Source organism: Muntiacus reevesi, chromosome 5, assembly GCF_963930625.1.
Source record: "Muntiacus reevesi chromosome 5, mMunRee1.1, whole genome shotgun sequence".
Taxonomy (NCBI): domain Eukaryota; kingdom Metazoa; phylum Chordata; class Mammalia; order Artiodactyla; family Cervidae; genus Muntiacus; species Muntiacus reevesi.
This window is the reverse complement of record NC_089253.1, coordinates 39,325,386-39,349,478: the sequence shown is the minus strand read 5'-3', so window position 1 is coordinate 39,349,478 and position 24,093 is coordinate 39,325,386. Positions and strand designations below refer to the sequence as shown.

At 39.5% G+C, this 24,093-nt stretch overlaps 1 protein-coding gene across 4 annotated transcripts in view; it reads left to right on the top strand.

Moving 5' to 3' along the window:
- LOC136169663 (solute carrier family 22 member 10-like) overlaps window positions 1-2,566 on the top strand; it is a 64,874-nt gene extending 62,308 nt beyond the window's left edge. For all 4 annotated transcript variants that reach the window (XM_065937572.1, XM_065937573.1, XM_065937571.1 and 1 more), the window contains one exon: window positions 1,115-2,566. In XM_065937572.1, coding sequence (XP_065793644.1) covers window positions 1,115-1,175 — 61 coding nt within the window. In that variant the 3' untranslated portion in view covers window positions 1,176-2,566. The remainder of the gene's footprint in view (window positions 1-1,114) is intronic.
- Window positions 2,567-24,093: the final 21,527 nt, after the last annotated feature.

The window sequence follows — 24,093 nt, the reverse complement described above, 5'->3', positions numbered from 1 at the left end:
TTCATAATCTTTAGATCCATAAAAATTAAAGCCTCTCTTTGAAAAGATATTAGAGAGATAAATCTTATATTGGTGCCTTTAAGACTAAGCAGTTTTGCTGCCATAAATAATGGAAATATCAAGGATAAGGAAAATAAGAAACTGGTAAAAAAAAATTTGTAAATAAGAAAATTGCTCAGTCATTCAGTCATGTCTGATTCTTTGCAACCCCATGGACTGTAGCCCACCAGACTCCTCTGTCCATGGAATTTTTCACACAGGAATACTGCGATGGGTTGCCATTTCCTACTCCAGGGGATCTTCCTGACCCAAGGAATGAACTCCAAATTCTTGTGTCTTCAGCATTGGCAGGTGGATTGTTTACCACTGCCCCACCTAGGAAACTCATTACTGACCTACAGCTTCCATAATGAAGTGACTCAAACTAAGTTACTTAAACAACAGAAATTTATTGTCTCACAATTGTATAGTCTGCAAGTCTGAGCTGTAGCTGTTGGCAGGGCCATGTCCTGCTATAGGCCCTAGGGAAGGGTCTGTTCCAGGTCTCTCCTACATTTCAATAGCTCCTTTGCTTGTGGCAGCATCACTCCAATCTTCACATGGCATCTCCCTGCACACCTGTGTCCTGATGCTCCCTTTGTGTAAAGACACCAGTCTTATTGGATTAGGAGCCCACCCTAGCCCAGTATGGCCTCATCTTAATTCATTTTATCTGCAACTGCCCTGTTTGCAAATATGGCAATCTTACATTTGAGGTACTAAGAGTTATAACTTGAACACAGGAATTTTAGGAGAGACATGATTCAACCCATAACAAATGGGAAACTCCCTTAGGATTTTCAGCTCACCGCTTGCCTTTCTTTCATCACTGGCAGACCTCTAAAGAGACCAAATGATGGTAGTAACTTTCTAGGATCTTCACAGCCAGCAGAGCCTATTCCAGCATGAGTGTCAATCCCACAGATTTTATTGAATTAAAAAAGATGATGGAGAGGATCAATTTGTATTTATGTATGGAGGGCACACAAACCGATTTTCACATTTTCTTTTTTAAAGATTGTTTTTCATTTACTTATTGGTTGGTTGACTGGTTGTTTCTGTCTTGTTTTTCCAGCAAAAAATTCTCAAGAAAAGCAAGTGAAAAAGATTTCTACATAAAAGTGACAAAGTTTTAAGGAGTTATTGGTGAAGAAAAGAAAAATATGAAGAACAAATATGAATTTTCCTTTTTATTCACAAACTAGCAAGAAAATATACTGGAAAATGTATCCCATTTACAATCATTATATTAATTTGCACTTTACCATATACTTTGTTGGAACATGTAATTTCATGAATAGTTCAATTTGAGGGGAAGTAGTTTAAAAAGTTTTGAATTTATCAATAAATTATTAATAGACAAGATGATTCAGAAACAAAGAAACGCCATGGAATTAGGATCTGACTGGTTAATATAGGGAACAGCATATGGTGAACTCTGAAAAAATTTACAAAAATCAGAACACTATATCATATTCAAATGGACATTGAAAGAAATCCAGAAACAGATACCCAATACGTATATGCTTAACATAATACACTTGACATCATAAATCTCCTTCAAAAGAAAACTTACGTAATCCTTGAATATCTTGTGTGTGTGAGCTCAGTCGTGACTGACTCTTTGCGATCCCATGGACTGTAGCCCACCAGGCTCCTCATGTCCATGGACTTTTGCAGGCAAGAATACTGGAGCAGGTTGCTCCATGGACCTTTCTTTCTCCATGGACATTTCGTTCTCCATGGACCTTCCTGACCCAGGGATCGAACCCACATCTCTTACATCTCCTGCATTGGCAGGCTGGTTCTTTACCACTAGTGCCACCTGGGAAGCAATCTTTGAAAATACAATCATTGAAATGATAATAGTGACTTTTTTCATGGCAGGATTTAAGTGACTATTACTTTCTCTTTGGATTTTCTCTTTTCATATTTTCAACAATTAGCATGTATAATTTTAGTATTTTAAGACATCAAAATTGAAGTATAAGCAATTTCAAAATGTGTATGCATTTAATAAAATCACTACAAACTAAAAGCTATACTCCCAATCTCTCAATTTATCCTTCCCCTTCTTTCCCCCAGTAACCATAAGATCGGTTTCTACGTCTGCGACTCAGTTTATTTTGTAAATAAGTTCATATACACACTGTGCTGTGCTGTACTTAATTGCTCAGTTGTGTCCAACTAGACAACCCCATGGACTGTAGCCACCAAGGCTCCTCTGTCCATGGAGATTCTCCATGTAAGAATGCTGGAGTGGGGGTTCTTCCCAACCCAGGAATTGAACTGGGGTCTCTTGCATTGCAGGAGAATTCTTTCCCAGCTGAGCTACCAGGGAAGCCCCATATACATACTACAAAATATAAAACAGGTAACTAATAAGGACTTACTCTATACCACAGGGAACTCTACTCAACAATCTGTAATGATCTAGATGGGTAAAAAATCTAAAAAAGATTGGATATATCTGTATGTATAACTGATTCACTCTGCTGTGAAGCAGAAAATAATATAACGCTGTAAATCAACTATACTCCAATAAAAAGAATTTTAAATAACAAAATGTTTGATTCAGTGGGAAAAAGCTGTATTTCAAGTGTCATGGCTAATCCATATAGGAAAAGTTAATAGCAATTTAAGACACAACAAGTCTGAAGAATAATCTTTCATTTTAAAAAGAACAGACTCAAAAGTAATAACAATTCTCATTGTGGTTGAGGGTACACTGCAATAGACACTCACATACAAGACAGCATGGTATAGTTTAAAAAAGCAAATATGCTCTAATGCTGCCAAAAACAGTTGACATTATGTTAAGAGTTCTACTCAATTTTTAGTTTAGCAAACACTTGTGCATGAAAAGTGAAAGTGAAAGTCGCTCAGTCATGTCCGACTCTTCACGACCCCATGGACTATACAGTCCATGGAATTCTCCAGTCCAGAATACTGGAGTGAGTAGCCGTTCCCTTCTCCAGGGGATCTTTGTAACCCAGGGATTTAACCCAGGTCTCCCACACTGCAGGCAGATTCTTTACCAGCAGAGACTCAAGGGAAGCCCAAGCATACTGGAGTGGGTAGCCCATCCATTCTCCAGTGGAGCTTCCCGACCCAGGAATCAAATTGGGGTCTCCTGCATTACAGGTGGATTCTTTACCAACTGAGCTATCAAGGGAGCCCCTTGTCATGTATGTGTAACATATAAAGGACTTGACTTGTTTCTGTGGATACAGGGATTTAATGGGACAAAAAGCATAAAATCAGAACTCTCATGTAGGCCACAATGCAACTTGGGTGTCACATTTTGATTTTCTATAAGTCTATGATTATAACTTGGAGGCTCAAGTCCCTCCAATTTGGAAGGATTCCAGAATTATGTCGGGTGTATATTCTCAAAATCTCTCCACTGTGGTATCTTTATACAAAGCCAAAATTACGGATTTCAGATCAAAGGGAGGGTTTCGTTATCCTGTTGACCTCTTGCATCTCAATCCCAACACAGGGAAGAATTTCTGTTTTCTCAAATAGTGATTGAAGCTGGAAAAACACATCTGTGGCACCTTGATCTAGGAGCACAGTTTCCTAAAGTCTAACACTATTCTGGGACACTGAAATTTCATTTCTGATTTCTTAGGACCAGAGAAACTGTAAGGATATGGGAAAGCACACTTGCACCATCAGAAATGGAATCAAAGCTTTCCCCTGGGTTGTCTACATTTTACCCAGAAAGTATCTAAGGGGCAGAGGTCCACTTTAATGATCCACTACACCCAGAGAGAGCTACACTTAGATATTGAAACAGAAGAAACACCACAGATCAGAGCAATTGCAAGCAAGGCCTCCCTTGAACATTATCTCTGCTTTTTCCTTGCACTTTGTCTATGATTCAGAAACGTAAGTCTCTGAGTGAATACTGAAAAGGTGAAAAAGCACAATGTAACTAAATGCAAAAGGCGTCTACTAGGGTATACCCTCAGTTCAGTCAATCAGTCATGTCCAACTATTTGAGACCCCTTGAACTGCAGCAGGCCAGGCCTCCCTGTCCATCACCAACTCCAGAGTTTACTCAAACTCATGTCCATCGAATCAGTGATGTCATCCAACCATCTTAACTTCTGTCGTCCCCTTCTCCTGCTGCGTTCAATCATTTTCAGAATCAAGGTCTTTTCCAATGAACTGGCTCTTCCCATCAGGTGGCCAAAGTGTTGGAGCTTCAGCTTTAGCATCAGTCCTTCCAATGTATATTGAGGATTGATTTCCTTTAGGATTGACTGGTTGGATCTTCTTGCAGTCCAAGGGACTCTCAAGAGTCTTCTCCAACACCACAGTTCAAAAGCATCAATTCTTTGGCACTCAGCTTTCTTTATAGTCCAACTCTCACATCCATACATGACTACTAGAAAAACCATAGCTTTGACTAGACGGACCTTTGTCAGCAAAGTAACGTCTCTGATTTTTAATATGCTGTCTAGGTTGGTCATAGCTTTCCTTCCAAGAAGCAAGTGTCTTTTAATTTCATGGCTGCAGTCACCATCTGCAGTGATTTTGGAGCCCCCAAAAATAAAGTCTGTCATTGTTTCCATTGTTTCCCCATCTATTTGTCACGAAGTGATGAGACCAGATGCCATGATCTTAGTTTTTTGAATGTTGAGTTTTAAGCCAACTTTTTCACTCTCCTCTTTCACTTTCATCAAGAGGTTCTTTAGTGCTCCTTCACTTCTGCCAGAAGGGTGGTGTCATCTGCTTATCTAAGGTTATTGATATTTCCCCAAAAAATCTTGATTCCAGCTTTTGCTTCATGCAGTCTGGCATTTTGCATGATGCACTCTGCATGAAAGTTAAATAAGCAGAGTGACAATATACAGCCTTGATGTACTCCTTTCCCAATTTGGAACCAGTCTGTTGTTCCATGTCCAGCTCTAACTGTTGCTTCTTGACCTGCATACAGATTTCTCAGGAGGCAGGTCAGGTGGTCTGGTATTCCCATCTCTTGAAGAATTTTCCACAGTTTGTTGTGATCCACACAGTCAAAGACTTTGGCATAGTCAATAAAGCAGAAGTAGATGTTTTTCTGGAACTCTCTTGCTTTTTCAATGATCCAATGGATGTTGGAAACTTGATCTCTGGTTCCTCTTCCTCTGCTAAATCCAACTTGAACATCTGGAAGTTCAAGGTTCACATATTGCTGAAGCGTGGCTTGGAGAATTTTGAGCATTATTTTGCTAGCATGTGAGATGAGTGCAACTGTGTGGTAGTTTGAGCATTCTTTGGCATTGCATTTCTTTAGGATTGGAATGAAAACTGACCTTTTCCAGTCCTGTGGCCACTGCTGAGTTTTCCAAATTTGCTGGCATATTGACTGGCATATTGCTGGCATATTGACTGCAGCAATTTCACAGCATCATCTTTTAGGATTTGAAATAGCTCAACTGGAATTCCAACACCTCCACTAGCTTTGTTTGTAGTGATGCTTCCTAAGGCCCACCTGACTTTGCATCCCAGGATGTCTGACTCTAGGTAAGTGATCACCATGTCATGGTTATCTGGGTCATGAAGATCTTTTTTGTACAGTTCTTCTGTGTATTCTTGCCACCACTTCTTAATATCTTCTGCTTCTGTTAGGTACATACCATTTCTGTCCTTTATTGTGCCCATCTTTACATGAAATGTTCCACTGGTATCTCTCATTTTCTTGAAGAGATCTCTAGTCTTTCCCATCTTATTGTTTTCCTCTATTTCTTTACAATGATCACTGAGGAAGGCTTTCTTATCTCTCCTTGCTATTCTTTGAAACTCTGCATTCAAATGGGTTTATCTTTCCTTTCCTCCTTTGCCTTTTGCTTCTCTTTTTTTCTCAGCTATTTGTAAGGCCTCCTCAGACAACCATTTTGCCTTTTTGCATTTCTTTCTTTGGGAAGGAGGGGATGGTCTTGATCACTGCCTCCTGTACAATGTCATGAACGTCTGTCCACAGTTCCTCAGGTGCACTATCAGGTCTAATCCCTATAATCTATTTCTCACTTCTGCTATATAATCATAAGGGGTTTGATTTAGATCATACCTGAATGGTCTACTGGTTTTCCCTACTTTCTTCAATTTAAGTCTGAATTTTGCAATAAGGAGTTCATGGTCTGAACTCCTTAAGTTTCCATTAGTATTCATATTATTCATCTTAAGTTCCCACAAGTATTAATCTTATGGAAACTAAATCACTAGCAAGGAGAACATCCTACGGCTACATCAACAGAATGGATGGCTCTTCATGAATGAGCATGAGGAAAGGAGGTTGTCACAGAATCTTCTTACCATTTACATTATGTGAAGGTTAAGATCAGACTAAACTGTGATACAGTGATGAAGATCAGGACAGTACATGGGACATGACACTGAGGAGGAAGTGAGAGTGAGGCTGTGGTGGTGGTGGTTGTTAATGTGGTTCAAGATGTAAATGAGAGGACCTTCCGAGGCTTTCAGATTTTTCTAGCTTGATCAGGACCTTGGTTACATTTTAATTATTGAAATAGTCATTGACATGTACATATTCTCTATCTATTCATGACTTCGTGCACAAGATTTTCTTCAACTAAAATTCAAAGAAAAATGAAGAATATTAAATGACAAAATCTGTACTGTGAGGGAGGTTCTCTACATCAGTCTCCAGTGAAGAGACTGACAGTGTGATATGAATAAGGAAATCTACACAATGTAATCTGTTCCATATGAGTCTTATTTGGTGTGTTTTCCTCACCTTTTATCTCCAAATCAGTGTCTTCTTCTCACAACACTGTTATGAACTTTGACATAAATAGATTAGATACATGTCCCCTCTCTTTGAATGTTGTCATGTACTGTATGACACTCTCCTCACAAAGGATGGGGGCAAATCCTCTTACATAGGTTGGGTGTGCAGAACAAGTCAACAGGGTTGTTTTCATTTGTGCCTCCTCCAGTTCCTCCTCTTCTCAAACTCTTCAACAAAAAACACATATCATTTGCCAACATAGTGCCATGTTTTGTGATGAGCACTGGCATACAATAAACAAGAGAGATGTGTTCCCTTTCTTTCTCTATAACGTAGTATACATGCAATCACAGGTGTGGAGGTGATATGTAGGGTGGTGTAGGGAGCTAACGGAGACACCAGGAATTTATATAGCCACACTGATATTTTGAAAATGAAAACAAAGAGGGTTACAGGGCATCCAAGTGAGCACATATACTGGAGATTCACATCAGGAAGTGAGCTAAATGAAGCAATGGTGGCACAATGGGCAAAACTTCTCTTCTATGAGCTAGACATGACAGAGAAGGGAACTGAGCTTATATTCTCAACTAACTTCTCTTGTTATTAATAGAAAAGCAGTTTGTCTCAGTAAGGAGAAGGCAGGTTTCAGTTTGTCTTCCTTCCAATCCAGTAACCACCTTCCCTTTCCTCCTCTCCTCTGGGTCAGGGTTGCTTCACCATTCATTATTCCATCTCTGTATGCAGCTTTCTAAGTTCATTGTTAGCAAGCTAATGCTCAAAATCCTTCAAGCTAGGCTTCAACAGTATGTGCATGAAGGACTTCCAGATGTACAAGCGGGATTTAGAAAAAGCAGAGGAACCAGAGATCAAATTACCAACATCTGTTGTATCATAGAAAAAAACAGGGAATTTCAGAAAAACATCTACTTCTGCTTCATTGACCATGCTAAAGCCTTTGACTGTGTGGATCACAACAAACTGTGGAAAATTCTCAACAAGATGGAAATACCAGAACACCTTACCCACCTCCTGAGAAACCTGTATGCAGGTCAAGAAGCAACAGTTAGAAATGGAAATGAAACAAAAGACTGGTTTGAAGTTGGGAAAGGAGTACGTCAAGGCTGTATACTGTCACCCTGTTTATTTAACTTACATGAGGAGTGCAGCATGCAAAATGCCCGTCTGGATGAATCACAAGCTGAAATCAAGATTGCCGGAAGAAATAGCAACAACTTCATATATGCAGAAGGTACCACTCTAGCAACAAAAAGTGAGGAGGAACTAAAGAATCTCTTGATGAGGATGAAAGAGGAGAGTGAAAAAGCTGGTTTAAAACTCAGCATTCAAAAACTAAGATCATGGCATCCAGTCCCATGACTTCATGCAAAGAGATGGGGAGAAAGTGGAAACAGTGACAGATTTAATTTTCTTGGGCTCCAAAAGCGCTACAAATGATCACTGCAGCCATGAAATTTAAAGATAATTGCTCTTAGGAAGAAAAGCATTGACAAAAGTAGACAGTGTTTTAAAAGGCAAAGACGTCATTTTGCCAAAAAATATCTGTATTGTCAAAGCTATGGTTTTTCCAGTAGTCATGTACAGTTGTGAGAGTTTGACGATAAAGAAAGCTGAAAAAAAAAAAGTGAAGTCGTTCATTCGTGTCCGACTCTTTGCAACCCCATGGGCAGTAGCCTACCAGGTTCCTCCATTCATGGGATTCTCCAGGCAAGAATATTGGAGTGGGTTGCCATTGCCTTCTCCATGAGCTCCGAAGAATTGGTGCTTTCAAAGTATGGTGCTGTGGAAGACTCTTGAGGGTCCCTTGGGCTGCAAGGAGAACAAACTAGTCAATCCTAAAGGAAATCAAATCTGAATATTCACTGGAAGGGACTGATGCTGAAGCTCCATACTTTGGCCTCCTGATGCGAATGCTGCCTCATTGGAAAAAACCGTGATGCTGAATAAGATTGAAAGCAAAACCAGAAAGAGGCAGCAGAGGATGAGATGGTTGTATGGCATCACCAACTCAATGAACATGAGTTTGAGCAAACTCTAAGAATAGTGAAGCACAGAGAAGTCTGCCATGCCACAGTTCATGGGTTTGCAAAGAGTCAGACACGACTTAGCAATTGAATATCAACAACAAAGTACTCGTGAGGTTTATTGGTGATAATCAGCCACTGAGCAGATTCTACCAGCCACCTGATGAATGATGGGCACACAAGTTCAGCCAGTTGTCTCTTCATTATTTGTCACATTATTATTGATAACAGATAATTTTTGCCTTCCATCTAAAATCCACCACTTCACTTGTTGGGTCAAAAATAGAAATTCATGTTCTGTTAAACAAATTCTAGGAAAATATGAGCTCCTAAATATTATAAATATATAATAATATATTTCATAAATAAATATTAACTCAAATATGAGTTTCTTTGTACTACATACAAAGGATCACAGACTTTGGAGTCAAACTGTCCCTCTGTTTATTCACTAGGGGATTTTTTAAGAAACTTTAAAGTTTAAACTTAGAGTCACTCACAAGCATGATTTCCTCCCAAAGTCTGGCACGTGATCTAGCAATTTTGTGCACATAGTGTATTTTCATAACACATATTCTTAAAAAAAAGAAGAAGCCCTTAAATTATGTAAGTCCCTACACCAACAAGTATTGTAAGTACACTTGCTACTCATTACTCCACTTCCAGTGATATTGGTAACTGACTACACAAATGAGTTATTTATTGGGTTGGCCAAAAAGTTTGTTCAGAGTTTCCAGTAACATCCTACAAAAAAAAAAAACAACAAGTTTTTTTGGCCAACCCAATATATCTCACTCAGTTCTCTCATCAATAAAGTAAAGAAAGGAACCTTTCTGGCAGTCCAGTGGTTAAGAATTTTCCTCCAAATGCAGGAAGTGTGAATTCAACCTCTGGTTGGGGAACTAAGATCCCACATGCCTGGCAGCCAAAAAAAAACAAAACAAACAGAAGCAATACTGCAGCAAATTTAATAAAGTCTTTTTTTAAATGGTCCACAGTTAAAAAACTTTATAAAAAAGAATGGCAGAATATAATTTAAATGATTAAAGGGGAAAATCTACAACCAAGATACTCTACCCAGCAAGAGTCTCATTCATATTGGACAGAGAAATCAAAAGCTTCACAGGCAAGCAAAAACTTAGAAAGTTCAGCACCATCAAATCAGTCATACAAAAATGCTATTGGAACTTCTGTAGGTAAGGGAGGCAGAAAAAAGGCCACAATTGTATATAAGAAAATCTAAATGGGAAACCCCACAGGTAAAGGCAAACATAAAGTAATTGTACAATATCATCCATCCACAAATATGATATCAAAACCAGTAATAATTATTAAAAGAGAAGAACACAGCTGCAGGAAATGGAAACTACATTTGAAATTAAGAAACCAAAAACTTAAAAGAACCTTGTACATATATAAATTGCTATTATCTATTATCTTCTTGGTGATAGCTATGGATGAAAACCAATGGTCAATCAAAAGGAGAAGCAGAGCATCTTTTCAAGCCAACCTGGGCACTATAATCTGGAAGACAGACTTCCAGAAAATTCTAAAGTCTGTTCTGTTTGTTAGAAGTTGAAGCCAAAGAAATAAATGTTTCAAGACAAAGAATCATACATCAAAGTGTCACATTGACATTTGTCCAGTTCTGAATGTAACAAGTGAGAACAGGTCACCATGACCCATTTCGGTTGAGCTTGCATCCCCGATTCAGCTGAGCATGCCAACCACAGAGAAGGTCTGGTTAATGTCTAACATAGATGCACTTTAAGGAGGGACCAATTAAGGGCCGGGAATACACTATGCTTCAATTTTCAAGGTTCTTTTAAGTTTCTGGTTTCTTCATTTCAAATGCAGTTCCCATTTGTTCAATTTTCAAGTCCAGCCTTAAAAAAAAAAACAATTTTATTCCATCATAGCCATTCCATCAGGTGTGACCTACCCCAGTGTAGTTTTGATTTATATTTCTCTGATGATTGATAATCTTGAGCAATTTTTCAAATACCTGTTAGCCATTTGTATCTCTTCCTTGGAGAAATGCCTATGCAATTCCTTTGCCCATTTCTTTTTTCTGGTTCCATTTTATGGTGATAAGATACAATATCAATAACCTCAGATATGCAGATGATACCACCCTTATGGCAGAAAGTGAAGAGGAACTAAAGAGCCTCTTGATGAAAATGAAAGAGGAGAGTAAAAAAGTTGGCTTAAAGTTCAGCATTCAGAAAACTAAGATCATGGCATTCGGTCCCATCACTTCATGGCAAATAGATGGGGAAACAATGGAAAGAGTGACAGGCTTTATTTTCTTGGACTCCAAAACCACTGCAGATGGTGACTGCAGCCATGGAATTAAAAGACACTTGCTCCTTTGAAGAAAAGCTGTGACCAACCTAGATAGCATATTAAAAAACAGAGATGTTAGTTTGCCAACAAAGGTCTGTCTATGGTTTTTCCAGTAGTCATGTATGAATGTGAGAGTTGGACTATAAAGAAAGCTGAGCGCTAAAGAATTGATGCTTTGGAACTGTGGTGTTGGAGAAGACTCTTGAGAGTCCCTTGGACTGCAAGAAGATCCAACCAGTTCATCCTAAAGGAAATCAGTCCTGAATATTCATTGGAAGGACTGATGCTGAAGCTGAAACTCCAATATTTTGGCCACCTGATGGGAAGAACTGACTCATTGGAAAAGACCCTGATGCTGGGAAATATTGAAGGCAGGAGGAGAAGGGGACAACAGAGGATGAGATGGTTGGATGGCATCACCAACTCGATGAACATGAGTTTGAGCAAACTCCAGGAGTTGGTGATGGACAGGGAAGCCTGGAGTGCTATAGTCCACAGGGTCACAAAGAGTCAGACATGACTGAGCAACTGAACTGAACTGAAGATACAAATAACATAAAATTTACATTCCAAGAATTATAATCCAAATATTGGCTATATTCTCTCATGTTGTGTAATACATCCTCGGGTTGTTCTTGTTGCTGGTCAGTCACTAAGTCATATCTGACTCCATGGACTACAGCATGCCAGGCTCTTCTGTCCTCCACTCTCTCCAGGAGTTTGCTCAGATTCATGTCCTTTGAGTCGGTGATGCTCTCTCACAATCACATGCTCGGCTGCCTCCTTCTCCTTTGCTTTCGCTCTTTCCCAGCATCAGAATCTTTTCCAGTGAGCCAGCTCTCCACATCGAGTAGCCACTGTATTGGAACTTCAACCTCAACATCAGTTCTTCCAATGAATATTCAATGTTGATTTCCTTTAGGATTGACTAGTTTGATCTCCTTGCAGTCCAAGAGATCCTCAAGAGTCTTCTCCAGCACCACAATTCCAGAGCATCAATTCTTTGGTGCTCAGCCTTCTTTACAGTCCAACTGTCACATCCATACACAACTACTGGAAAAACCATAGATTTGACTATATGGACCTTTGTTGGCAAAGTAATGTCTCTGTTTTTTAATACCTTGTGTAGGTTTGTCATAGCTTACCTTCCAGGAAGCAAACATCTTTCAATTCCATGGCTGCAGTCACCACCTGCAGTGATTTTGGAGCCCAAGAAAATAAAATCTGTCACTGCTTCCACTTTTTAGCCTTCTGTTTGCCATGAAGTGGTGGGACTGAAGGCCTTGATCTTTGTTTTCTGAATGTTGAGTTTCAAGCCAGCTTTTCCACTCACCTCTTTCTTCCTCATCAAGAGGCTCTTTAGTTTCTCTCCACTTTCTGCCATTAGAGTGCTATCATTTGCATATTGAAGTTGTTGATATTTCTCCCAGCAATTGATTCCAGCTTGTGATTCACCCAGCCTGGAATTTCACCTGATATACTATGCGTATAAGTTAAATAAGCAGGGTGACAATATACAGCCTTGTCATACTCCTTTCCCAGTTTGGAAACAGAAATTGCACCACTTTCCACTTTGCTTTAATTAAAAGCAAAGGATTGTATTTTGTTAATTATTTGCTGTTATAGTACAAACAATGAAACACTTGCTTTCTGTTCTTTTCTCAGAAAAATCACAGGGCATCTACTCTTTCATCTCTCAAATTCCATTTTCTGTAAATGACTGAAGACTGTGTAGCAGGTTTATTATAGATTACTCAAAGGTCAAGTACATGGCAAAGTCCTATGCTGGTTTCATAGAATCACTGAGGACAAACATATTCAGACAGTAAATCTTTAAACAGATTTAATATTCATCAGATACAAGTATTTTTGGTAAATAATTTTCTTTCTGACTTTACAAAAAATCGAACATCCCATGCTCCCAAAAGAACTAGGGAAACCGATTCCTTTGATCTGTTGCAGTAGTGAAGCAAGTTAGACCCATGGATGAGAAACTGTCACGAGGTCACAAAGATGTACTGTGAGTTAATGAAAGAAAATATTTTCCTTCCTTTAAGCTTCTCTCCACAAAGTCATTTTGACTTCTCTTGAATACCACCTGTTCTCAATAGCCTTTGAGGAATTCCTGGATGAAATTGGTGGTCTAGGGAAATTCCAGATGCTTTCAATGGTTTCCCCGATAGCTCAGTTGGTAAAGAATCCGCCTGCAATGCAGGAGACCCTGGTTTGATTCCTAGATTGGGAAGATCTGCTGGAGAAGGGAAAAGCTACCCACTCCAGTATTCTGGCCTGGAGAATTCTATGGATTGTATAGACTCCCAAAGAGTCAGAAATGACTGAGCAACTTTCACTTTTTCAAATAGTTTTACTTCTCCCTTCTCTCGTGATAGTAGTCTGTCACATGCTGCTGGAGAATTTCACTGCAGCTATTCCTGGTCATCACTGCTGGGTCCACATTCTTGATAATGCCCCTGTCTCAGATAATGACACTGGGATCCTCAGCCCTGATGTCCTCCTGAGAATATCCATCCCCTTGGATTAACTTGAAGTCAGAGAAATGTCATCACTTCCTTCACCCCCAGTGGCAGCTCCTTCACCTGAATGGGACCTCCCCCAACATGAGTGAGCAGAACACGGAACCGCGTGTGGACAGCTGGATGTATGACCTCAGCTTGTTCTCTTCCACCATTGCGACTGAGGTCAAGGCCTCCTTTACCTCTTGTAACTATATGATCTCTATGTTTAGAATAACATTAAGTAAACAGGGTTCAGGTTTTCAATTACTGAGTAGATAGTATAGCCAGCTGCCTTTCATTCTTTTAATAAGTAGTGGTTATCTTTTGAATTACCAAGCACTTTATTTATCATTACAATTGAGTATAGTGGAAAAATAAGCTGGAAATGAGTCTTAGTATCACAAAGCTTTAAATTGTGTTAAAGTATACAGTTAGACAAGATATAATGAGTGAAAAATTATCCTCGGTCAAATGTTCTTCACCTACTTGCAAATTAGGATATAGTTCCTACTTGGAAATATTGGTATTAATTTTTTTAAATGCCCATGTTCTGGCTACTTCTCAGAGAAACATATCAGAGTGCATTTCACTCTAAGTGTAAAATCCAGACCTCATTAATGAAAAACGTCCTTAATATTTTTAATGTGTGGCAAAGATTTAGAACCACCGAGGAATGCAGTGCTAAATGAATATGAAGATTGGCTCTGATATAACCTAAAGGAGTTAACTGAGGGCTTCTAGAGAAAGCTAACTTGGATGATACAGATAGTAAACGTGGTAAAGGAAACCAGAAACTGTGTTTACTGAGGGCTATTGAAGTGAGTGAACATTGAGGGCTATAAGATGCTGTGAAGCTGCTCTGTTCTGACTTCCTTCTCTTCCAGTGGGACCTTGTATGTGATTATCAATCACAGAAATCAGTGGTTCAGTCCCTATTCATGGCTGGAATGCTGGTGGGAGGCCTCATATATGGCCATCTCACAGACAGGTGAATGTTTCCACATCACTGTTACCCTTCTTCTGTAGTATTTTCACAGTTTGTATTTAATTATTTCATGAAGAAGTCTTTACTGAGTTCCAGTATGTAATTTATACTGTTAGGGGTTGCCTTGATTCCCAAGGAGCTATAGATGGAAGTGCGGAATTAGACTCATTTTGATAAATGTGATTTTGTTGCCACAGAGTTCTCTGTACTGGATACAGAAATGACACCTACCTAAGATCTGGGGGTAATGCAGAAAAGTTTCTAGAGGCAAGTTACCAGAAAAATTAATAAGAAAAATGTGCCTCAAGATAGACAATTCAGCATATTTGAAGAAACAGCAGTAAAGCCCTTTGTCATAAATTCTATGTTAAGTCCCTCACAGATTCAGTGAACTAAATACTTTCAGGTTCCCACCTTGGTCCTCATGGCATGGTTAACCTCATTGTAATTAGTATTCATTTCTATGAAACTTGTGTGATTTGTAAGATGGTACTGAAGTTCAGTTTAAGAAATATTTGCACCTATAATCTGGTTTGTGGTTTTGTCTTAAAAAAAAAAAAACCTAATTAGGGGTAATACTTGCAACCATATACAGTCATTAATCTATAGGCCTCACGTGTTTTAATTTGTGTTGTGAGAAGTCTGGGTTGTCCTGGGGCTGGCAGTAGTAATCCTCAATGTAAGAGAACAAACAAGGCAGCCACACACTCAAGTCTCTCATGGGGGAAATGAGAAGCTTAAAATATCTCTTGTCATCTGTAAGTCTAATATCATTTAACCTTAAGCTGAAAATTATGGACTCTGAATATGTCACTTGAATGTAATTCACAAAGGATTTCACACTCAGAGTGCTTGTATTGACCAGTCTGAGCCCTTTATGATGATTCACAGTAAAATGCTAATTGATGAGTTTAGATGAGCATAGGGTAACAGATGTGTGTGTCTGTGTGTCTATGTGAGTTAGGATAGGAGATGAGAGTGGAAAATATGATGAAGAGAGAACCTTGCAGCTAAGCTAAGTGTATTAAACTAAAAATAGGCAAAAAGCTTATGAGAATTGACATCAAAAGCAAAAATAGGCAAAGGGGACTATGTAAAACCAAAAGTCTTCTGTACAGCAAATAAAATGATCAGCAGAATAAAAAGGAAGCCTCTTAGCCTCGTCCACTAGAGGGCAGACAGAAGAAGCAAGAAAAAATACAGTCCCACTGCCTGCAAAATGAAAACTGCAATAACAGAAAGTTAATCACATCTCTAACATAAATCACAGCAAGATCTTCTAGGACCCACCTCCCAAAGTAATGGATATAAAAACACAAATAAACATGTGGGACCTAAGTAAACTTAAATGCTTTTGTACAATGCAGGAAACTATAAGTAAGGTGAAAAGACAGTCCTCAGAATGGGAGAAAATAATAGCAAATGAGACAATTGACAATTAATCTTCAAAATATACAAGCAGCTCATGCAGCTCATTTCCAGAAAAATTAACAACCCAATCAAAAAGTGGGCAATAGAGCTAAACAGATATTTCTCCAAATAAGACATACAAATGTCTAACGAACACATGAAAAAATGTTTAACAGCACATCATATGCAACTGAACGTTGAAAGAAATCCGGAAGCAGAAACCCAATATGTATATGCTTAGATACAAGGACTGATGTTGAAGCTGAAACTTCAATACTTTGGCCACCTGATGTAAAGAACTGACTCCTTCGAAAAGACCCTGATGCTGGGAAAGATTGAAGGCAGGGGGAGACAGGGAGGACAGAGGATGAGATGGTTGGATGGCATCACCAACTCAATGGACATGAGTTTGAGCAAGCTTTGGGAGTTGATGGACAGAGAAACCTGGCGTGCTGCAGCCCATGGGGTCGCAAAGAGTCCGACATGACTGAGAGACTGAACTGAACTGAACATGATACTTTTGACACCATACCCCAGTGCATGGGTGCAGTCAGTCCTGTCCAATTCTTTGCGACCCCATGGACTATAACCGATCAGGTTCCTCTGTCCATGGAATTTTTCAAGCAAGAATACTGCAGTGGGCTGCCATTTCCTATTCCAGGAGACCCTCCAACCCAGGGATAGAATCCACATCTCCTGTAGCTTATGCTTTGTCAGGCGGATTCTTTATCACCAAGCCAACTGGGAAGTTCTTGATGTCATAAATCATCTGCAAATACAAACACTATGTAATCTTTGGAAATACATTCATTGAAATGATAGCAATGGTGACTGTTTAATGGTGTGTTTTTCAGTGATTATTACTTTGCAATTTTCTCTTTTCATATTTTCAACAATTAACATATATAACTTTAACATTTTTAAGACGTCAAAATGTGTGTGCATTTTGTAAAATCACTACAAGTTAAAAACTGTACTCCCAAGCTCCCAATTTATTCCTTCTCCCTTCTCCTCCCTAGTAACCATAAGATTGTTTTCTACATCTTTGACTCAATTTCTGTTTTGTAAATAAGTTCATATATATACTACTGTGTATAAATAGATAACTAACAAAGACCTACTATATAGCAGCACAGGGAAATCTACTCATTACTCTGTAATGAACTAGATGGGAAAAGATTCAAAAAAAGAGTGAATATATTTTTCCATATATCTGATTCACTTTTATGTACAGCAGAAAGTAGCACAACATTGTAAATCAACTGTACTCCAATAAAAAAAATCTTAATAATAAACTGTATGATTCAGTGGGGGAAAAACTACATTCCAAGTTTCATAGCTAATTCAAACAGGATAAGTTGTTAATAATAATTTAAGACAAACCCAGTTTGAAACGTAAGCTTTCATTTTAAAAATAGCAGACTCAAAAGTACTAATAATTCTCATTGTGGGTGAGGGTACACTGCAATGGACATTCATATACATGAAAACATGGTACAATTTTAAAAAATCAAACATGCTGTGAGGCTGCCCAAAACAGCTGACATTATATTAAGAGTTTTATTTCACTTTTTGTCCTGCAAACTCTTGTTGCGCATATATAACATACAATGGACTTGGCTTGTTCCTGTGGATAGATTTGATGAGACAAAAAGCATAAAATCAGACTGAGAGTTCACAAATGCAGTTAAGGTGTCACGTTATGATTTTCTACAAGTCTGTGATTTTAACATAGAAGCTCAAGTCTCTCTAAGTTGGCAGGATTCCAGAATTATTTTAAGTGCATATATCTCAAAATGTTCATTGAAGGGACTGATGCTGAAGCTGAAACTCCAATACTTTGGCCACCTCACGCAAAGAGTTGACTCATTGAAAAGACCCTGATGCTGGGAGGGATTGGAGGCAGGAGGAGAAGGGAACGACAGAGGATGAGATTGCTGGATGGCATCACTGATTCGATGGACATGAGTTTGAGTAAACTCCGGGAGTTGGTGATGGACAGGGAGGCCTGGCGTGCTGTGATTCATGGGGTCGTAAAGAGTCGGACACGACTGAGCGACTGAACTGAACTTAACTGAACTGATCTCAAAATCTCTCCATCTGAGGTATCAGAATTCTTTATACAAAGCCAGAGTTACAGGTGAGATATCAAAGAATGGGCTTTCATTTTTCTGCTCAAAAAGATTACTAGGTCTCCTGAAGAGCATCCTTTGTTCCTGTTCACTTTGCAGTTCTACAAGTCTTTGCTTCTCCCAATAGATTCTGTCTAATATATTGAGATTAACGGATAGTTTTTCTTGTTTACTCTGTTGAAATGGTGAATTACATTGATATATTTTACAGTGTTAAACTGATTTGCCACTCGGATAAGCCTACACATTCAAGATATAGTAACCTTTTTTAACCCATTGTTTTATTTGATTTGCTAAAAATTTTAGTGAGAAGCTTTGAATCTATGTTAATGAGAGTTACTGTTCTCTAGATTACTTCTCAGTTTATCTTCATCTGCATTGGCATCCCAGTAATGTTACCCACAAAGAACATTAAGAAACATTTTCTCCTCCTCTATTCCTGAAGGAGTATGTGAAATTAGAATTATGTCTTCCTTAAGTATTTGGTGAAAATTTTCAGTGAAGATACTTGTAGTTTTCTTTGTGGGAGAATGTTTAACTATAAATATAAAAAATTTTATGCCATGCATGTGTGCTTAGTCACTCAGTCAAGTCCAACTCTCTGAGACTCCATGGACTATAGCCTGCCAGGCTCCTCTGTCCACAGAATTTTCCAGGCAAGAATACTGGAGCGGGTTGCCATTTCTTTCTCTAGAGTACCTTTCAGATCCAGGGATCAAACCCGTGTCTCTTGTGTCTCCTGCATTGGCAGGCAAGATTCTTTGCCACTGGAAATAGCTATAGACTATTTAGTTTATGTCTTTATGAATAGTTTCTCTCCTCATCATAGATCCCATTTTCTTTACTTACTTGGTAATTTTTGACAGAAGCCAAGCATTGTGACTTTCAACTTCTTGGGTGCTAAATATTTTTCTACTCCTGAAAATTTCTTTGAGATACACCTATGATGCTTGGAAGCACTGGTCTTTTGGGGTCTCAGAAAGTCCAGGAAACTGCATATCAGGCAGCCATTTGGACTCACTAACAGGTTATCAATACTGGCAAGGGGTTAAGGAAGCACAGGCAAATCTGGACTTCTCTCCTAGCTTGTTGACCAAGTCTGCAAACAAACCAGGCCTGTTTGCTTCTATCACAGCAAGACAAACACTGAGGTTTGCAACAGAGGAAGATTTTTTTCATGAGGCAGCCAACTAAGAACACAGGAGAACAGATCTCAGAACTGCATCCCCAAAGGCCAAAGGCTTGAGATATTTATGATATAAAGAAGCAGAGTGATCTCAGGCATTTGGAAAGGGGATTGGAGGTGAGGTGAGGTCATTCATTTCTCTGCAGGCCCAGGTTTAGGGCTAGTGAGCTCAACTAGTTTTAGCCAGGTGTATTGGGCAGGAGTTGACTCCAAAATTTTGGAAAACAACTTAAACCCCCATTACTACAGTGACTCATGCATCAGAAGCATGATTTATAGGGGTGGTTAGAAATCTGATGATAAATTATCTAGGATTCATGAAGTTTGGAGAATATGATTAGAGAAAGGAGGGGGGTGGGAATCAGCTAAAGTAGGTTTAATCAGTAAAGGCAGGTTACAAGCAGAGGGGTTTATGAGAAGTTGTTCCCTTTTCTGCTGTTCTATAAGACACACTCAATGACTTCTGTTAAGTGCCACCTTCCATTGGTTTCATAATTTTTCCCTCTTCATCTGCTTTTTCTTCCTAATACCAAACTTTATGTGTTTCTCTGCTTCCTATCCACTTTCCTTTTGTCCTATTCCTTATTTTATCTTTTAAAAAACTTAATTATCTACAGAAAACAGCTTTTAAAAGGCACTCATATGTACACCTTGTACACTAAAATTAAATATATATTACTAGTTTGCTGTGGTACAGAGCTTTCCATAGGAGAGGAGGATGGCTCTGATGCTAGGAAAGATAGAGTAAGCATACTACGTCTGGGCTCTTTCACTAAATGTACATTGAGAACTGGGGGGAAAAATGAATGAAATAACTATTTTAGATTGTCAAAGTATATTACAGTAGTATACGTATACGTCTAAAGTCAATAGCAAAAAGTAGATGAGAGGGCTTCCTGGTGGTCCACTGGTTAAGAATCTGCCTTGCAATGCAGGGGACACTGGTGAAACTCCTAGTCCTGGAACATCCCACATGTTGACGGGCAACTAAGCCTGTGCCCCACAACTACTGAAGCTGTGCTCTGGAGCCCACAGGCCACGACTGCTGAAGCACCAGGGTTTAGAGCCTGTACTCCGCAACATGGGCTTCCCTGGTAGCTCAGGTGGTAAAGAATCCACCTGCAAGGCAGGAGAACCTGGTTCGATTCCTGGATCGGGAAGATCTGCTGGAGAAGGGATAGGCTACTCACTCCAGTATTCTTGGGCTTCCCTGGTGGCTCAGCTCGTAAAGAATCCACCTGCAATGTGGGAGACCTGGGTTTGATCCCTGGGTTGGGAAGATCCCGTGGAGAAGGAAAAGGCTACCCACACCACCAGTGTTCTGGCCTTGAGAATCCCATGGGATCGCAAAGAGCCGGACACAACTGAGTGACTTGCACTCTGCGACAAGAGAAACCACTCCAGTGAGAAGCCCATGTACTGCAACTAGAGAGTAGCCCCCACTCTCCGCAACTAGAGAAAGCTTTTATACAGCAATGAAGATCCAGCACAGAAAATAAAATAAAATAGATCAGTCAGTCAGTTCAGTCTCTCAGTTGTGTCTGACTCTTTGTGACCCCATGGACTGCAGCACGCCAGGCTTCCCTGTCTATCACCAACTCTCAGAGCTTGCTCAAACTCATGTCCATCAAGTCGGTGATGCCATCCAACAATTTCATCCTCTGTTGTCCCCTTCTCCTCCCACCTTCAATCTTTCCCAGCATCAGGGTCTTTTCCAGTGAGTCAGTTCTTCGCATCAGGTGGCCAAAATATTGGAGTTTCAGCTTCAGCATCAGTCCTTCCAATGAATACTCAGGACTGATTTCCTTTAGGATGAACTGGTTTGATCTCCTTGCAGTCCAAGGGGCTCTCAAGAGTCTTCTCCAACACCACAGTTCCAAAGCATCAATTCTTCAGCGCTCAGCTTTCTTTATAGTCCAACTCTCACATCCATACATGACTACCGGAAAAACCATACCTTTGACTAGATGGACCTTTGTTGGCAAAGTAACATCTCTGCTTTTTAATATGCTGTCTAGGTTGGTCATAGCTTTTCTTCCAAGGAGCAAGCATTTTAGTTTTTACAGTATGATGAAGCAGCAATAAAATAAAATATATTTAAAAAAATTTTTTAATAATAGCTGTACTTTATTGAGTTCTTTTTTTTTCCCCCAGTGGCTGATTTTTTTTTTCATTTATTTGTATTAGTTGGAGGCTAATTACTTCACAACATTGCAGTGGGTTTTGTCATACATTGACATGAGTCAGCCATGGAGTTACATGTATTCCCCATCCCGATCCCCTCTCCCACCTCCCTCTCCACTCGATTCCTCTGGGTCTTCCCAGTGCACCAGGCCCGAGCACTTGTCTCATACATCCCACCTGGGCTGGTGATCTGTTTCACCATAGATAATATACATGCTGTTCTTTCGAAACATCCCACCCTCACCTTCTCCCACAGAGTTCAAAACTCTGTTCTGTACATCTGTGTCTCTTTTTCTGTTTTGCATATAGGGTTATCGTTACCATCTTTCTAAATTCCATATATATGTGTTAGTATGCTGTAATGTTCTTTATCTTTCTGGCTTACTTCACTCTGTATAATGGGCTCCAGTTTCATCCATCTCATTAGAACTGATTCAAATGAATTCTTTTTAACAGCTGAGTAATATTCCATGGTGTATATGTACCACAGCTTCCTTATCCATTCATCTGCTGATGGGCATCTAGGCTGCTTCCATGTCCTGGCTATAATAAACAGTGCTGCGATGAACATTGGGGTGCATGTGTCTCTTTCAGGTCTGGTTTCCTCGGTGTGTATGCCCAGAAGTGGGATTGCTGGGTCATATGGCAGTTCTTTCCAGTTTTTTAAGAAATCTCCACACTGTTTTCCATAGCAGCTATACTAGTTTGCATTCCCATCAACAGTGTAAGAGGGTTCCCTTTTCTCCACACCCTCTCCAGCATTTATTGCTTGTAGACTTTTGGATAGCAGTCATCCTGACTGGCATGTAATGGTACCTCATTGTGGTTTTGATCTGCATTTCTCTGATAATGAGTGATGTTGAGCATCTTTTCATGTGTTTGTTAGCCATCTGTATGTCTTCTTTGGAGAAATGTCTGTTTAGTTCTTTGGCCCATTTTTTGATTGGGTCATTTATTTTTCTGGAATTGAGCTTCAGGAGTTGCTTATATATTTTTGAGATTAATCCTTTGTCTGTGGCTTCGTTTTCTATTATTTTCTCCCAATCTGAGGGCTGTCTTTTCACCTTGCTTATAGTTTCCTTTGTTGTGCAAAAGCTTTTAAGTTTCATTAGGTTCCATTTGTTTATTATTTTTTTAAAAGGTGTTAATCTATTTTGCTTATTTTTTTAATTTTTCATTTATTTTTATTAGTTGGAGGCTAATTACTTTACAATATTTTAGTGGTTTTTGCCATACATTGACATGAATCAGCCATGGATTTACATGTGCTCCCCATCCCGATTCCCCTCCCGCCTCTCTCCCCATCCCATCCTCTGGGTCTTCCCAGTGCACCAGCCCTGAGCACTTGTCTCATGCATCCAACCTGGGCTGGTGATCGAAACAGACATTTATTGAGGGTTTCTTGTGTGAAACCCTGTTCTAAGTGCCCAGGCCAGAGGAGAAGCAAACCAAAAAGAAGGTCCCCACTGTCATTCTGGTAAATTTCCCTTATTGCTCAGAGAATGATTTGGAAACTCAACTCCAGATCTAGTCAGACACCTGGACTTTCCTGGTACTTAGGGAGTTACAAAATGCAGATGGTGTCGTGAGGGACACTGCAGACGATGTTGCTGGATGTGACTGGCAGCTTCAGGCTGCTCTGCAGAGGCTCCAGGTTGTCTCCTCTGCATCCTCAGGTCTTCATGGGAAGACTGACTGGAGAGGTGTGTAGAAATAGTTCTTCCACTCTATATTGAAGATTTTCTGGTTAAATTTTTCACTCCACGGAATGAGATTTCTTAAAAAAACTGGAAATAGAACTGCCATATGACCCAGCAATACCACTTCTGGGCATACACACCGAGGAAACCAGATCTGAAAGAGACACGTGCACCCCAATGTTCATCGCAGCACTGTTTATAATAGCCAGGACATGGAAGCAACCTAGATGCCCATCAGCAGATGAATGGATAAGGAAGCTGTGGTACATATACACCATGGAATATTACTCAGCTGTTAAAAAGAATTCATTTGAATCAGTTCTAATGAGATGGATGAAACTGGAGCCCATTATACAGAGTGAAGTAAGCCAGAAAGATAAAGAACATTACAGCATACTAACACATATATACGGAATTTAGAAAGATGGTAACGATAACCCTATATGCAAAACAGAAAAAGAGACACAGAAGTACAGAACAGACTTTTGAACTCTGTGGGAGAAGGTGAGGGTGGGATGTTTCGAAAGAACAGCATGTATATTATCTATGGTGAAACAGATCACTAGCCCAGGTGAGATGCATGAGACAAGTGCTCGGGCCTGGGGCACTGGGAGGACCCAGAGGAGTCCAGTGGAGAGGGAGGTGGGAGGGGGGATCGGGATGGGGAATACGTGTAACTCCATGACTGACTCATGTCAATGTATGACAAAACCCACTGCAAAGTTGTGAAGTAATTAGCCTCCAAATAATAAAATAAAAATTAAAAAAATAATAAAAACAAAAATAATAAATAAATAAATAAATAAAA